General features: G+C 39.6%; 1 protein-coding gene across 3 annotated transcripts in view; it reads right to left on the reverse strand.

Annotated features, from left to right (window-relative positions):
• The window catches only part of CACNA2D3 (calcium voltage-gated channel auxiliary subunit alpha2delta 3), a 396,474-nt gene that overhangs the window by 140,589 nt on the left and 238,265 nt on the right, over positions 1-17,620 (reverse strand). For all 3 annotated transcript variants that reach the window (XR_004419272.2, XM_033071436.2, XM_033071435.2), the window contains exon 12: positions 3,474-3,552. Coding sequence is in view for 2 of the 3 variants with exons in the window: in XM_033071436.2 (XP_032927327.1) it covers positions 3,474-3,552 (79 nt within the window). In the remaining variant the exon portion in view is untranslated. The remainder of the gene's footprint in view (positions 1-3,473; positions 3,553-17,620) is intronic.

Here is a 17,620-nt window from a genome sequence, read left to right on the forward strand (position 1 = left end):
GCTGCATTTTATTCTTTTAGAAGAGACCCCTGTGGACCAGGCACAGCCAGTGTGAGCAGGAACACTTATTTGAGCACTTATTTGTAAGTATTCTTTGTAGGGATGTGCATTACTTTTAGTATTTCTCTTTGCACTGTTTCTGAGAATGTTGCCATATCACAACTTAAAAAGAAATCTCCAGGCAGCGTGTTACAGACAAAGGATTCATTCCTTGCTGTAGTACTGCAAATCATATCTAAACTGTACAATAGAGAAAACAGGTTTTAGCCTAATTTCCTAACACTAAAAGAGACAGTAAGTCTGAATTAATTTTGTATAAACGTAGTAAAGAAATAAAGGTTTCAAAAGACAAGTGAAAATATTTGTCAATATTCTCCAAAAGGAAAAACTCTACCAAAAGTTACTATATTATAGCTAGGAACAGCACTAGGTAACATGCTTTTAGTTCTTTTTTAATTTAAATTTAGTTTTTTTGACAATTTATAAGAATTACCCTCGTACACTGCTAAGTTTATATCTCTTGACTAGAGGTCAGAGATGCCCCACAGAACTCAAACCTGTTCCTACAGCCAGGTTTACCCAGCAGATGCTCTGAGGTCCTTGGGCACAGCTGCTGAGGCCAATTCAGCAAGAGCAGCGAGCCCAGCTTCAGTTTTTGCATTCCAACACCTGCTGCTCAGTTCCCTGGGGTGTGAATTATGCCACCTCAGAGCCCCTCACAGTCAGCATCAGCTTTTTTTTCCTCCCCAGCAGGAAAAAACTCATGAAGGAAATGGGTAAGATTTGGTAATGACAAGCATGAGAGATGTATAATAATGTGGTAAAAGACAGACACTTATGCTCTGCATGTGGGCTGCTTTTCCCCATTACAGTCCCTGCATGTTTGGCTTGTTTTTCTCTAAAATATCCACCATTACACTGATAACTTTTCAAAATGCCTCCCCCTGATTTTTACATGGAGTGCACTACTTTTTGTTTCCTGGGCTCTGTGCAAAAGAGATGCAATACTCTTGCAACCAATAAAACAGCAGAATTAAAAAATGCTGTGTGTGAGGATGGAGCAGTGAGCTCATTGTTTGAGTGCAGCTGTAAAACCCCCATGGAGGGTCCCCCTGTCCCCCTGCAGGCCCTGGAGAGGTGACCAGGCTCAGCCACTGGCTGCTGCCACCCCTGAGCCCCCAGTGCAGCAGGGCTGGGGTCAGCTAACACTGACCATGGATGTGATGGGAGCTTCCTGCAGTCCCCTCTGCTCCACAATCGTCTGTGAACTGCCCCAGCTGGGGCACAACCTCAGCCTCTGCCTGGGCTGAGCCACTCTCAGCTCTCTGACAGCCAAAGCATTTCTCTCTGCCTTGCTCTCTGATGAATCCAATCCTTTGTCTATTTTATAATATGCCAACAACAGTGATGACCCGGGACAAAATGTTTAAAAAAAGCAAATAGGTAAAACAGAGGCTGTAAAATTGCTACTGCAATAGTGAATTTTACTGAGAAAAAAAAATAAAATAACCCCAGTTGTTTTGTTAGCAAATAATGCATCAAATCCCAGCTTTATCTCTACAGCTTTGTGCTGGAAGTGATGCTGAGGGGAAGGCAGTGCCTGTCATTTCTAAGTTCTAGATGTTACTGCTAACATCTGCACATGCACACGAAGCACTAGGAAATTTTCACCTTTGTTCACTTCAGAATCTTAGTAAATCTTGTTTTCCTTAATATGCACTGGCTTATGATACAGAAGAGTAAATCACTGCAAATTTCACAAACCATCCTAGAGGGATTTTGGGGATCTTGGATGTTTTAATGTATTTAAAATGGTTTGGTGTTCTGCTTCATTAAGCAACCTCCCTCTAGATATGCCCTACTTATACAGAAAAATGTAACAGAAAAACATGCTTGGGGTTTTTCAAGGTTTCACAATGAGAATTTAGAAGCTAAAGAAGTTTTGCAAGGTGGTGTGCATTTCCCCTGTGCCCCGTTCTGGAGGAAAGGGCTGCTGTCCACAGCCCAGTCAGCTGGAAACTCTGCAAACAGCCTTCATCTCTGCTGTGCTTCCAAGGGGAAAATCACTGCAAGGAAAATTGATTTGAGGGTCATTCACCCTCAGTGACAACAACATATTTTGGCCCACCCACACAAGGAGTAAGCTGCAGTCCTGCTATTGAGCCAGTTTCAGACCAGCTTTACTGCACTCCTCATCTGTTGTGCTGTAATCCCTCATTTCACTGAAACAAAAGGGACAAGGTGTAAGTGAAAACTGCAAAGAAAAACCTAAATCTCAACTGTCTGACCGTGACATGCTGTTTCCAATTGCGATTTTCAAAGCTGAAAAAAAAATTTAATTAATGATTAGAGGTAGAAGATTTCTACATTATAAGCTATCAGAGAGCAGGTATTGTAACTATTAAACTGAGAGGGAAATAAATTTCTAGAAGTAACAGTCATTAAGCTGTTTAGTTGATTCATATGAGTAAGAGTCTGACTCAAAGCAACATGGCTCTGAAAAGAACAAAGTAGTGCTGAAGAATGACAAAGGTGACCACTTTTCCCCTCTGGGAATAAGGAAGACGTGGACCAGATGATCTGCTAAGGCAGCCCCCATTGCCTGGTCCTAATTTCTGACTTGCTGTACTTAGATCTTTATGAATTTGTGGAGCTGGGCTACAGAGTTAAAAGATTTTGTTGATTAAATTGTCTTCAAAAAAGATGCTTCAAAGGATTCTTATACTATTATTTAAACTAAATTATGGTGTAATATTAGCTGATTAAGACAAGACTTCAAACTGAGTAATTTCCATCAGCTGGACATAACAGTAGTTAAAGAAATAATGACTAAATGGATAGCACCTGATGCAATTCATCATAATGTAATGTGGCACAATGGAAAAAAAGAACTTTTTTTTTTTTCAAGAGGAAAGAAAAAGGAAAACCTGAAGATTAATTAGAGTTTGGGGCTGTTTTTTTCCTGAATCATTCCTACTTATACTAGTCAATCCTTTTACTGCAGCATCTCAGCATCTTAAATGTTTTAATGCTCTTTTCCTTAAAGGATATAAACCAGTTTTTTTCAATTACACTGTCAGTTCCTCAAGGGACAGGATGTCTGGTGTTTTACATACCATGCCTAACTCAACAGGACTTGTACCTAATGTTCTTAGAAACCAAACTCACTCTGAGTAATCACAGATAGAAGAGAACAAATGCTTTGAAATTAGTTTGTTCTCTGAACAAAAATTTAAGATCACATAGCTTAAAAGCTTCATCCATATTTTAAGGAAGAAAATTTCAAATTGGTGTTTTTTGCTCTTTAAATTGTATGCAACAAGATAATTAAATATTTTCATTTTCTGGGAAAAAGAAAACAACTCATCCTCTGTGATTGGTTGCCAGCATCACCATATCTGCAGAAGGGTCAGTTGTGCAAGGTTCAGCTCAGGGGTTTTGAAAACAGATTTCACAGAAGAAGGTTAATCAACCTTTGTTAGCACAGGCCATCCACTTCAGGTTATCAGCAAATGCAGCTTCTCTTCCAATCAGATAGGTAAAAATACGGACCTGAAAGCAAAATGCAAAAGATAAATCAATTAACACTGCATTTAAAACCTACCCAGTGGAACTTCAGATACAGATTTGCAACTCACAGGACAAAACTCTTCTAAGAATGTAATACTGGTTAAGTAGTACAGTAGATTAAAAAAAAATATTTCTGCCAGTAATGTCTTCCTGACAAAATATGCTTTTGTTCTGTGTAATAGAATGACTGATCTTTTTGAATATGTTTAATATCTGACCTTTAACTACAGTTACACTTAATGTGTAATTAAGGATAAACTAAAACCATTGGAGTACAAAATGGTGTGTTTCAGACAAATCTGTTCTGCACCTATGAATTCAGAAAATTGCTATCATGTAGGGGAAGAGGCACTTAACTAGCAAATACTTCTGTAGATAAAGAATCTGCAAGACCAGGCAAGCAAATTCCCCTCAGTTTTCAAGGTTCATATGACACAATATCATTGTCAACACAGAGACAGGTACTCAGAGGTAGCACTTTAATATCATTTAATTCATTTTCGAATTTAAAAAAACCCCAAACTTGTAATTTTTTCCATTAGCATTTTTTGTCATTCACAACTGATAATATTTTTAAAATAAACCAACTTGATACTAAGTTCTCATAGGTTTTATTTTGTCCCACAGAAGTAGTTTTAAAATACTCTGAAAGTCTCCCTCTTTGCTGTCAGTTGTGACACCCTATTTTCTCACTGCCCTTTTATCCATTTTCTTAATGGCCACATCCTGTTTCCAGGCATACACAGAGCTTTGTGTTATCATCCTGCCTAGAGACCAGATTCCAATCACAAGACTTTTCCCAGTCTCTCAAACATAAAATATGCACAGAACTGAATTGTGATTTATATGGTATAAAAAGCCTACACACTGATGGTGTAGTGTTGCAAGTTTGAGTCCAACAGTCTGCATAATCCAACTCTAAGACTCTCAAGAACACAACATTAAACAAAAGAATGGTGCTTTTATACTTTGTTGATTACTATGAAAGCATTAATAAAGAAATTCTTTGTTCTGCAAAGACACATGAAAGTGCAGTGAGATTTATACTCTCAAAATACAGCATAAATCACTGTCATGTTTTATCTTCCTGCAAATGATGCTTGAAAATAGCTTGTGATGAGACTGAATACTCTGAGAGATTTATATTTAATGATCTGCTTTAATCTATAAAGAATCAAACTAGACTGTGTTCCTAATAAAAGGAGACCAGCCTTATCTAAACAGATGAGCAGTAAGCATGATAACAGGCACAGGCAGCAAAATAACCTACAAAAATAAAATTTCAACAAACGGGGAACATGGATCATCATGAGGCATGGGCTGTCTCTGGGATACTGTTGCAAGGATTTTAATGACTTTTTGCTGAATAAATTTTCTATATCTAGTTTACTTAGTATCCATCAGTTTTGCTAGAAAATATTTTAAGCATGATAAAAATACTGCTAATTGTAATTTCTTGAAAAAATAAAGGAATCTATAAAACAGAGAGCTAGAAAGGCGAGTGACCCAAATTTATGAAGTGCTGTTTCCTTCCCTGTCCCAAGGTATTGTGTACTTCTCTCTACACACTTTCCATGGTACATGTTAAACAAGTGGTGTTTACCATGGTCAGCATGAAGTAAAAAGTCTTCTATACAGTGAAATACAAGTTGCACTGCAATTTAAAAATACCTTTTCTATACGGCTTATGAATTAATAGGATGACTATTATTCATGGTAATATTGTAAGAAAATATCCATGACAGGATGACAGGTATTTTAGTCAAAATTAAAGCCACTGATACTTTAAATTCTCCCTCCTACATTGACCTTAGAGACACATTAATAGGTATTGCAAATATTGTTTAATACTTCATTCATAATAGATGGAAAACAATTCTGATTATTTCTCTACTTCTAAAAGTTTCATTTGATCAGGTCATTGAAGCCATCAGCATAAACTTAATTAACTGAGAGCTTGCAGTGAAAAGCATTAATCACACTGCAGAAGTATCACAGAATTAACTAGGTTGGAAAAGACCTTTGAGATCATTGAGTCCAACCTCTGACCCACCCCCCTTGTGAACAGACCACTGCACTGAGTGCCACATCCAGGCTTTGCTTAAACACCTCCAGGGATGGACACTCCACCACCTCCCTGGGCAGACCATTCTTACAGAACAAAGATTTGGCATATTATTTTCTCCTTTCAGAGACCACAGCAGTGGCTTAGATAACAAATTATTAGAATTGAAACTTTCATGAACAATTCTACCTGTTTGAAAAATTCAATTTTTTGAAACAAGCTTGGTTCTACACATCTTTTACCCTAGTTTTTACTCTTCTAGATAGGTATTGTATGTGATAATTCTGGATGTATAATACCAATAAACAGGAAAAAACTACTGTGGCTGCAGATTTGTTTACTGCAGATACATAAAAATATAACTAAGTATTACAGAAATACTACATTAATTTGGCAAGATAAGTTCAAACTACTTCAACTGCTGTCCATGGATGAGACCTGTGCAGTGATGAGCTCTGTATGGTGCAAAACAGGACACACAGCATCGTAATAACCACAGAAATTGTTATTGCACATTGATTAGACATTAGGAACCGGATTTAATATCCATCCATATTCTCAGATCCCAGGCAGAATATATATTAGTAGGTAAAGCTGTCAATAGCCACCACCAAATTTTCATCTATATGTGAGGTAACTGAATGCAAAGTACATCAAATCAGTTCTGCAAAATGATTGCATGAAATGTTTATTTTACTCAAACAACCCACATGCAGCACTAATATTGTATAGAGAGCTGATAAATATGTACAGTACTGAGGCATACAACTGGAATTTCTGTAATTATTAATAGATGAGGATGGGTGTCTGTTTCATTCTGTTGTTGGAAGAAAATAATAAAATATAAACTATTAGCTTTAATAGGTATGTGCACTATGCAGACACACACTGATGCACCTATGTTGGTATCTTATGGTACAGAATAATGTTAGGACTAAAAATTCCTTTGGATCCATATGGAGAGAATGTTTCAGACAAGGGAGACTGACTAAATTCAAAGTTGTTATGGGCACATCCCAGAAGATCCAATAACAACATTTACATCTGCTCTGGCTAACTGGGCATAAGCCAAATGAGTAAAACACCTTTGAATATCCAGGGTCTGTGTCTGAATCAAGAGACCACTTTCATCAGAGAAGGGATCAGCCTCAGAGGGTGTAAGTACCTCTCTGGCAAAAAACATTATAGAGAACCCTTCAGTCTGGATAATTTTGAAAGCTTTACAAGATACTTGAAAGAGACACCTGAATCAAAATATTTTCTGTGTCTGACTTGCAAAGTATTGCATCAACTATCATAAGGCTTATAATGAACTATTAGGTTTGGAGAAAGAAAATATTCTCAAGCAGATGCACTAATCTTGAATTTCTATATCTTATCTACAAAATTGAAAATTGTACATGTTAGATTAATTGAACACAAAGCAAAGCCTACTCCAAGAGCAAAAACTTTAACCTTTTAACCAGTTATACTTGCTGTTTCTGCACAGTAGGTGCCATAGACTGCTATTTTTAAGCCAATGTTCACAGACTATGGAGTGAGAGCTGAAAGAAACTGAAAGGACAATGGAACTGGAAACTTTAATAGAGCTTGTGACTTTCTCACTTCATATTTTTCTGAAGCACGCGTTGAATGGCAAGGAATACCACTGAGATTGATGTATTTTAATTATATTTAAAACAGCAGCTGTGGAAACCTCCCATATGTTACCTCCTTATTATGTCTCATTCCTGACCTGGAAGGGTCACTTCCTGGAAAGAGACTCCACTCAGTCCCTCTTCTCACTAAAAGATTGCTGCAAAAGCTCAAATGGTTCCAAACTGTGGAATCAAATTCATATTATGCAACCAACTCCAGCAGTGCATTTCATGGTGGTTAGCTTCTGTGTGCAAGACTGTGGACTCTGGTCAAAACCAGTAGTCCATAGCAAACCAGTGAGAAGCACAACACATCAGCAGTTGTCACAAGCTGTGCTGGCAGCTACTCCCACCTGCTCAGCAGAATTAACCAACATTAAGGCATCAAACCTCCAAGCTCAGTAGTTCAGACAAAACTGAACACAAATCTTACACTGAGTAAAACACCTAAATCCAAAGCTGCATGCATTATTGGCATTTTTATCTTGCTTTCTCCTGGTTTTCTAGTCTCTGGTTTTTCATTCTTGCTGCCTTACCTAGGCACAGATCATGGTTTGGACTACATAGGGGGCTGCTCTCTGTTCTTTGTTTCAGCCCCTCAAATTCTGAAGAATAAGAGAGTATTGTTGCTAAGTTTCTTGCTTTTACAGCCAGGGAATATTCTGAAAGTTTGAACCTTTAAACTCTGGACAGAATGTTTATATAAAAGCTCAGAGATGCATAGACTCAACCATTAGTGAGGAAAGCTAAGAATGATGACTTAAGTGACAGCTATTTCAGTGCTAACCACTCCATCTGAAATTCCCACTTAAGGGTTTCATCCATTATGTGTGGGCTAATCTTCACTCCCTGCACTGTCCTCACCTCTGAAACTTCATTAAACTGGCAGCATAAGGAAGAGAACAGGGACCTTCTCCCATCTCTGCTAAGCAAGACAAGTCAATTTGCAAGAGTCTACACAAGGAAACTGTGAAATCATGTCTTTGTGCCAAACAGCTGGTAAAACAGTACTTCCAGAAACTTAAAATACCGTGTGGGAGGGGAAATGGGACTTCTGCTTGAAGCTGACAGTGCAGAGCTCTGTTAGCAGCTGCAAACTATTTCATGGACACCTTCAGCAAAATGGCCTTTCCTTTGTGGCTCAGCAAGAAATAAAAATAATCCTGTAGCAAGAGCTATGGAATTTAAGTGGGATACAGGGACAAAATTCAAGTTCCCATAGTTATAATCTATGGTGGTCCAGGAACACCTCAGCTATTCTCTGCACAGAGGAGCAAATGGACTGACTGGGAACAATGGATCAATGTGAGACTGAGTGATTGTCTGAACTCCTAAGCAGCCTCACAAAAAATAATTGATTTAACTGTTACAAGAGCTCTCAAGACAGTTTTTCATAGGCTCCTCATGCTTCCCACCCAACATTACACTGTGCTTGTCACCACTTCCAGATTAATCTTCAATATCACTCCTCTTCATATAATCTCATCCTCCTCATCCCCTCTCTCCAGAATCCTTTTGTACACCTCACCTCAGAAGACACCAGTGGAAAAGGGGGAATTGATGCTTTTGTTGGTCCCTGTGTTAATCAAATGGCACAACCCCACACTTTTCCTGTGAGGACCAGCCTGGATGCAGCCATGAAGGATTTTGAGAGTCATACTCAATTCACTCATCATAATCTGAAAAATAAAAAATCTGAACAGGCCCCAGGTCTTTGCCCAAGAATCCTTTCCACATCTGAAAAGGGGAAAATGTCTAACTTGTAAAATGTATCAATGTGAGATGTACTATAGGTACTATCTTTAACTGATATACACACAAACCCATCCAAATATAAACACAAATTCCAAGTGTATTCAGTGCATTGGGTTGTTGCAAAGGGCATAACATACAGGGCAGTGAACAGGGATGGGAAGAAGAGAAATATAAACATAAGGTCACTCTTGAACCTTCAATTTATCTCTAATGAACTTCAGTTCATTTTTTCATTGTGAAGTAGTAAAAAAAAAAAAAGCAAACAAAAACAACTTGAGGATCTATTTGCATGGATAAGTTAACAGGAAATTCCATTAAGACAATGAACTAAATGAGCACACAAAATCCTGCTGAGGAGGGGTGCAAAGCCCTGTAATGCAATGTAAGACAGCACCACCTCAATATCTTCTGTCCTATTAGAGACCTTTGCCCTGTGAGGTGCTGAAAGCCTCAACTTACAGTGCACTCAGAGCAAGGAAGCCATGAAATTGAAGACATTACCTCATGAAATTGAATCCTGAAATGTTAACTTACTCAGTAAAAGGTTCTTCATTGTTAATTTTCCTCCTGTAGTATTCAAAATACCTCTTTTGGGAACGTTTACATTTATACATTTCCTCATGTTTTGTCCTTCCTGCAATTGCTCACTGTACCCAGACAATTTTATAATAATGTTTTGTATTATAGTTATATTGAAACTCCATGCATTGTACCCTGAAAACTGATTTTTAGCAAAAACAAACCCCAAATAACTGAAATGTCTACATCACTGGAAAACAAGATGTTTTAAGCAAAGACTGCAAGAAAAATACTCATCAAGGAGCTGAGCCCTGCTTCCCCAAACACCCACATCTCCAACAGCTCTTGGCATAGACCTACCTCAGAAAATTTGTGGAGGAGGAAAGGAAATGGGAGCTGCAGTTACAGTAAATTCACGAATACAAGCCGCACTGAGTATAAGCCGCATCTCTGGGTGTTGGCAAACATTTCGGTTTTTGTCCATAGATAAGCCGCACACGAATATAAGTCGCTTTGTCGCTCGCAGCGAGGACCCGCGTGCAATTAGTAACAGAACCGCGGGAGGGTGGGGTTTACTGGCTGAGCTAAGGCTGTGCAGGCTCGGCCCGCTAGGGGCCGCTGACGGGGCCAGGTGGTCCAGCCCGGTGCTGCAGCTCGGGGCCGGCCGCCGCTGCCACTGGGCTCGGTCACCCCGGGTCGGCGCTGCCCCGCGGTGGCAGGCAGGGACGGAGCTTCCCCTGCTCCTACGGCAGCGGCGGCGGGCGGGGACGGAGCTTTCCCGCGCCCGTGGCGCCGGCGGCGGGCAGGGACGGAGTTTCCCCGCTCCTACCGCGGCGGCAGCGGGCGGGGACAAAGCACCCCGTCGGCTCCCCGAGCCGCGGCAATGGCTGCGCGGGGCTCCCGTCGGCTCCCCGGGCCACAGCAATGGCGGCGCGCGCTTCCCCCCCCTCCCTGGGCCGCAGCAATGGCAGCGCGGGGCTCCCGTCGGCTCCCCGAGCCGCAGCAATGGCGGCGCGCGCTTCCCCCCCCTCCCCGGGCCACGGCAATGGCGGCGCCGGGCCCCCCCCGTCTCTCCCCTGGGCTGTGGCAGAGGAGGAAAGAGAGCTCTCCCGCCTCTCTCCCCGCCCCCCGTGCTGCCTGCAGGGAGCCAGGCTCCACCCGCGGTGCAACAGAGTAGCGATTTGTAACAATCGCAAAATGCCGACTTTGCAGCTGCTCGGCTCAGCACTCTGGCAGGCACTTCTGGGGTTGTATTAGCCGCTCCTGATTATTAGCCGCATTTCCGGTTTAGGAGCAAAATCTTAGTCAAATTGGTGCGGCTTGTATTCGTGAAATTACTGTAATCCCTTGGGGTCAGGGGACAGCAGCTCTGTGTCACACTCACCCCTGAGGAGCATTTCTGGATCTGCTCTCTAGGTCTAGGGCTGCTGGAGTTGCTTTAGGAAAACTCAAACAAGCCACATGTTTTAAATGAGACATCAAGTGAGGATATTTCTTCTAGCCCTGAAAATGTGCTGACATACTTTGCTGATTTACAGAAAATTATAATGCAACTGAGGATTTACAAAGGATAATTTCCCACTGTGAAAATTCACCTGATACATAAGAAATATTGCTAGCAGGGAGAAATGGGATTATGCTGTTTTACACTGAGCAAGGACAGAGGAGGTGATGAGAAAGTGTCCAGCTCAAGGCCTATTAGCACAGGGATTATTGTTTCCCTAGAAGAGTTTGATGATTGACATAGCTGTGGAAAATAAACAAGAAAGGAATTTTACATGGGACACAAGTTTTAGCCATTTTACACAACCTCAGTTATTGGTCACACTGAAGCACTGAATAATCAGCTCCTTCACAGCTGACAAACAGCACAGCTTAACAATAAATAGTATGCAAAGATGTGACAGAGAAAATAGGTTAAATAGTATTAAATAACCATTTAAGAGATGGTATTTAAAAGCAAACCAAAAACTTCCACAAAATAGGTCTAATAACCTCCACTCCTTTCTAGTTCTCTTTCCTGCTTAGTGTGCAGCACCTGTTAATGATGTCAGACAGCCAACCAATAATGTACTACGTGTGGTACAACAATGGGCAGCTTGAATATAAATTCTAAATGCTAAATTCTTCTTATCAGTTCAACAAGGCAATCCAGCAAACACAATTTTTACATATTTTATGAATATTAAACTTTTTGCTAAGACCATATCTAGGAATGACATCCCAAAGACTACTCTTCAAAAAAACCCAAAAATCTGAGATAACCCCAAACCAACCTGTTGCCTTCAATGTAACTTCTATTTTCAGCATGAGCTATAATTGTAACAAATTACTTTGAGCCCAATGGATTGTGTTTTAAATATTTCAGATATATACAGTGCTTTATATGGCACCTTCGAATATTGTGTAAGTACTACAAATTATTACTGAAGAACTATTTTAGAAATATTTTCCTGAGTTGTAAAAAATTCAATTTATTCTGCTTTTTATATCATTCAACTGGTAGATCCAACCATAGTACAATGACTTCAATTATATGGGGTATAGGAGGGAGAGGAACATTTTAACTCACTTTTAAATTTTCAAATGTTACCTGGCATCAGTTTTCTATCATAACAATGTTACTATTTCAAAGTAAAATGAAATAGATTTATTTGAGCTAGGAAAAAATTCTATGCTATCATCTGAAAAGCAAAGGAAAATTTTGATTCCGTTCTTGATTTGCAAAATTCCAGGTCAGTCATTACAAACCATTAACAAGTCAAGCTTAAATGAACTACTGGAGCATAACTCAGCTCTACCTAATACTGACATTCTTCAAAATCCCGGAGGATTTGCTGAAATGTAGAACATTTATTTTCTTCCTTGAATGCAAAATAGCAGCCTCAACAAATTAATTAGTCTGACTGGGGAGAAGGGGAAGGGATTAGAGCAGAAGCCGTGACATAACCAACTTTCTTGGACCTCACTGGAGCTCCTGTGGAAAAAGCAAGCTCATACAATTTCTGCTACTACTCTACTCAACTTTCTTGTATATCAACTTTTTTTTTCTTGCAGGAATCCATGAGAAAAGATCAAAATCAGACTAAATTCTAAGTAACCAAATACTGCCAGCGTCTCCACTAACTATTACACAGTTCCAGGATGTAACACAGAACAATGGTAACTCATTTACAGTGCACTTCACTGTGCATGGTGCAGACACAGATTAGAGGATGACATAATGGATAAAGCACTGGCCTTTCACCCTTGGGATTTTGTCCAGCCTGCAGTCCTATCAGATAATGGGTTTGGCAATCTCCACTAGTCTCTTTTGGACACTAATCCCCACTACAGAGTCTCTATAATTCATCATATAATTTAATACACCTGGCAACTTTACCACCAGTTCATTCTTTTGTTGCATAATGGCCCAAAGTGAAGTCAAGGGTGGTTAATGCTCTGACAACCGGCTATTATCTCCCATAACAGCTGATTTTGAGGGGATTATTGCAGTCATAAACCATTTTATAAAAATTGGCAACTGGGAAAGCAGTGTAAGAAAATAAGGTGATATTTAGAAGTTTTATCACTGATTTTCTACCAATCTGTAATGGAGTTTCTAGCATCCAAAAAATGCTGGAGAGGAAACTTGAGATTAAAGCTACAGATCGTGAGCCAAGAATCTGAGGCCTGAACAAGAGGACAGTCAGAAAGGTTTGACTGTTTTCAGGTTACAGATGCCTTTTGTCTTTCTTTTTTTATTCTCTGTCAAATATACAGTGTATTTCTTCTTTGTCTCAATTAGTTTTTCACCTCTTCACTTTATCAAGATTCTCCCCTTTTCAGTTTGAAGTATTTCAGCACTTTTGGTACTCCAGTTTTAGACCCATGGCTTTGTTCACAAATGAAAAGGGATTTCACTGCTCTCCAGACCAATCACTGAAAATATAAGGGACCCAAGAGACAAGACAAAGGGGAGCTGCACTCAGTTTATGGGACAAGAAATCAACTCACTGAAACTGTGGGAAAGCTTGGGAAGCTGAGCAGCTGAGGATCCACTCTGAACTAAAATGGCATTAATATGCAAGCAAACAGGCAATTGTACCAAGGTGCTCATAGTCAAGGGAATTAGCACAAACAAATCCCACTGGAAATAAGTATGGGTCCTGCAGAGTGGTAAAAAGGCAGCAAAAATTTCACTGGATAAACGCTAACAGAATGTAATTTTTGTTTAGTACACATCAGACTGTAGAAGGATAATTACAAAAGGTGGAAGCTGCTTCTGGGCTTTGGTACATCACAGCTACACCTGTGCAATGTCATTTTGTATCATGCAGATGTATAGCAATAGTTGGATGCTCTATATTTAATAAACAAAATTGCTTTGTAGAATAAATTTCACACCAAAAAAATCATGAAAATAAAGCCAGAGAAATTCAATCCATAGCCATTCCTGCTCTGATCAAGAGGCATTACTAAAATGTCCAGTTTAATAAAATAAGATCCATTTGCAGAAGCTTTGCAGAATTGTTTTGAAGTGAGGTTCTGTATTTTGTGGCTCAGGATATGTCTTTCTTCATGCAGGCTTGAACTGAGCAAGTTTTCCTTCACTACAAGGAGATGTAAATCCCCCAGCCTGTGCTTTGAACCAACCATTTTGGGTAAAAGTCAGTGTGGTGCTGATCTCCCCTTTGTAGGCCTCTGTTTGCTTCTGTACAGCTGAATTTTATGATGGGTTTTATACTGAGTTCAGTGGCAAAAGGTTCAGGTTCTAAGAATCCAACTTGCAACAGAAAGATTTTCATAATGGAGCACAGAAAACTGAGGTCTACTCAGAGAATGCAAAGAATTTTGCAAATTGTAGATATAACAGAATCACAGAATGTGAGCTGGAAGGGATCCACACGGATTATCAGAGTCAAGTCCTGCACAGGACAGCCCCAAGAATCACACCATTGGCCTGAGAATAAAACTGAAGACTTACAAGAACAGGAAAAGGTTTGTGCATAGAATTAAGATTACTTTACCTGTTCATTGAAACACAAAATCAGCCAAAGCAGAAGCTGTAAATGCAGATGCAGCTCTGATGGAACAGCAGACCCTCTGTTTGGCAGCTCTGGTAGGAATGCGTGTTTATTGTTGGACTTCCTGTGAGTAAAAACACTACAACTTCTTTAAGAAAACCTTTCTGAAAATTCTGAGTTGGTGGACAGAAAAATGAATGAGATTTTGCACAAAAACTGTCTGCTGTGCCGAAAAATATTTAATCCTTCAGACACTATGTATATACACCCATGGATTGTTTGAACCTTCAAAGTGCTACAGAAAGAACATAAAATAGACATGAAATTCCTTTATCTTGACATTTTAACCAACTGAAGGCAATTGCTGCTCAGACTGTCACAGTATACCAGTCAGTATTAAAATTGCTATGCCTTTAAGTTTATCTTTGATTAAAAATTAAATGTATTTCTTCTTATAATTTTTGTAGCCCTACAGCATCCATGTGTTCTCACAGTTAAGTGAAGTCAAACTAAATATTTAATACACCATTCTAATTAGCTACAAACTATTACCTGATTTAAGTCTGTAAATGAATGTGAAAAGACTCTGGGGGCCTAATGTTAACCTTCATCCACTCCAGTTATATGAGAGAAATTACAGGCTCTAATTAGACTCTTTAAACTGCAAAGAAATAGAATTTTCATAACCAGCTTATTAAAAAACGAAGACCCCCTTGGGACAGGGCAAATTGCTTCTACCCTGATCCGCTTATCCTTGTACACCACCATACAGAAGACTCATGTTGTCTGACTTGCAGCTCATATTTCTCCCAAATTAATGAGCACTCAAATTATTCCAGCTGCCCCCTTGGCACGGGGAAAAATTGAAAATCCATGGCTACCAAGTGACGTGTATAACCCAGCTGCTAAATAAAATGTGCTTAAGGGGACACAGCTGTCGAGGTGACTATTTACATTAAAATAAGTCCATGGATACAGAACAAATGTCTAAAGACAGAAACAGTGTACAACACTTTGTTTAACCCTTGAATTTAACCAGGTCACCAAAATTTGCAGCATCATTTACAAGCTAAAGTGCATGGTCTTTTGACTTTATGATTTATTTCTTCCAATTTGTCTAATCTTGGAAAAATTCTGATTTTCTACTGCAAAACAGGTAAATTCAGAGGAATCACATTTAAGAGTGCAATTCACATGAGAGAGAGGACAGCTGATTTTTCAAAACAACCCCACTTGAGAAAAATACAGAAAGTTTAACTCCATCTCCTGCTCTGCAAACATGTGCAGTGTGATGATAAGCATGATCTTTGAGGCAGCAGAATGGAAAATTATACTTGCAGAGAATTCACACAGGTTTGTGGAATCAAAAAGAGACTATTGCATTTTTTTTTTACCTTAACCTACACAGGTTGCCAATTTACTTCCACATGAAATTAAGGATACCAGGTAGCATCTTTAGAACACTGAACAGTGTAAGAACTCTGTTCTGTAAGAGTTAACAGTATCCTAAAATACTCCAGGATGCTGTGATTCATAGGCCACATTTTAAAATCTTCTATAAACCATGACTGTAACCCACCTGACCTGAACAGCACCGTGCCAGTTGAATATATACCTTGGAATAATAGGGGCCAATGCAGAGTTTGCCTTTACTAATCAGGGAAACTTGGCCAGAGGACACCTTGGATCTAGGACCATAATCTAAATTCAAATTTTTACAGTCAAAAACATTTGCTTTGTTCAGCAAGTACATGTGAGGCCCAAGCTGTAATAAAATGTGTGTGCAAGCAAATCCTAACAAGAATTGTACAGAACCCAACTGCAGAGAAAGTTCAATTAGTCAAAGGTTTATTTATTTCAGCCTTCACCAGACAGTTTAATTTGAGTAGTTACTATATACAAGCATTTTTAACTATGGGATTAGGAGCTGAGGTCATATTTGGAAAAAATTGTAGATAACTAATGTGTTTCAATCAATGAAGCCTGATAAAATTTCCCATGTATTGTTGGAGAAACATTCAAATAATCTTTAAATTATTAGTGAATATTTTTTAAGATCTGTGGGTAGCAAAGGAAATACCAAGGACAAGAAAAGGGAAACTTATTTTTAAATGTTTTCAAAACCAAGGAAAAAAAGTTGTAGAATCACTCCCTAGATTTTACAACCCAAAAAGACACTAGCAAAAGTTATTAAACACTTAATTCACAATCATATCCAACACAATAATATGGAAAGAAACAGCCAACATCAATCTAAGAGTAATTCTATTTAACCAATCTTATTTCCTCTCATAACAAGTGTCTTTTTTAATACACAGGTGAAAAGAGGAGGAGAAGGATATCCTGATTAAATTCACTAAATATTTTTAGGAGAAGTATGGCCATCCTGCCCAGTCCTGGACTCATGGGCAGCTTACCATCCATGAGAGATTTCCCCTGGGCCTGAGTAACGTGCTCAGTGATGCTGTTTCCCTCTAGGGACTCCAGGCCTAATGAAATGAACATAAGGTGAATTCTCAGACAGATGTGCTCTCAAAGTGGATTTATTATCGTTATGTTAGGAAGAGAGTTGGGAAGATCAGGGAAAGATCCGGCCAGTACCAAGTGCAATTTAGTAATTTGATTGAGGATGTAGATGAAGAGAACCCTTAAAATTTGTCAAATGACATGAAGCTGGAAGTCATTCTATGTCCTTTGGAATATAGAATTAGAAGCCAATGGGCCCTGGCTGGATCAGGAATGGTGTGGCCAGCAGGAGCAGGGAGGTCATTCTTCCCTGTACTGGGCACTGGTGAGGCCACACCTCGAGTGCTGTGTCCAGTTCTGTCCCCTCAGTTCAGGGAGGATGTTGGGACACTTGAGCGTGTCCAGAGGAGGCAGCGAGGCTGGGGAGGGGCTGAGGGAGCTGGGGCTGTTTGTCCTGGAGAAAAGGAGACTCAGGGGTGACCTTATCACTCTACAGCTCCCTGAAAGGTGGCTGTGCTCAGGTGGGGTTGGGCTCTGTCTCCAGGCAGCAACTGGCAGAATGAGAGGACACATCTTAAGCTGCACTGAGGGAAACTTAGGTT

This window comes from Catharus ustulatus, chromosome 13, assembly GCF_009819885.2.
Source record: "Catharus ustulatus isolate bCatUst1 chromosome 13, bCatUst1.pri.v2, whole genome shotgun sequence".
NCBI classification, from domain to species: domain Eukaryota; kingdom Metazoa; phylum Chordata; class Aves; order Passeriformes; family Turdidae; genus Catharus; species Catharus ustulatus.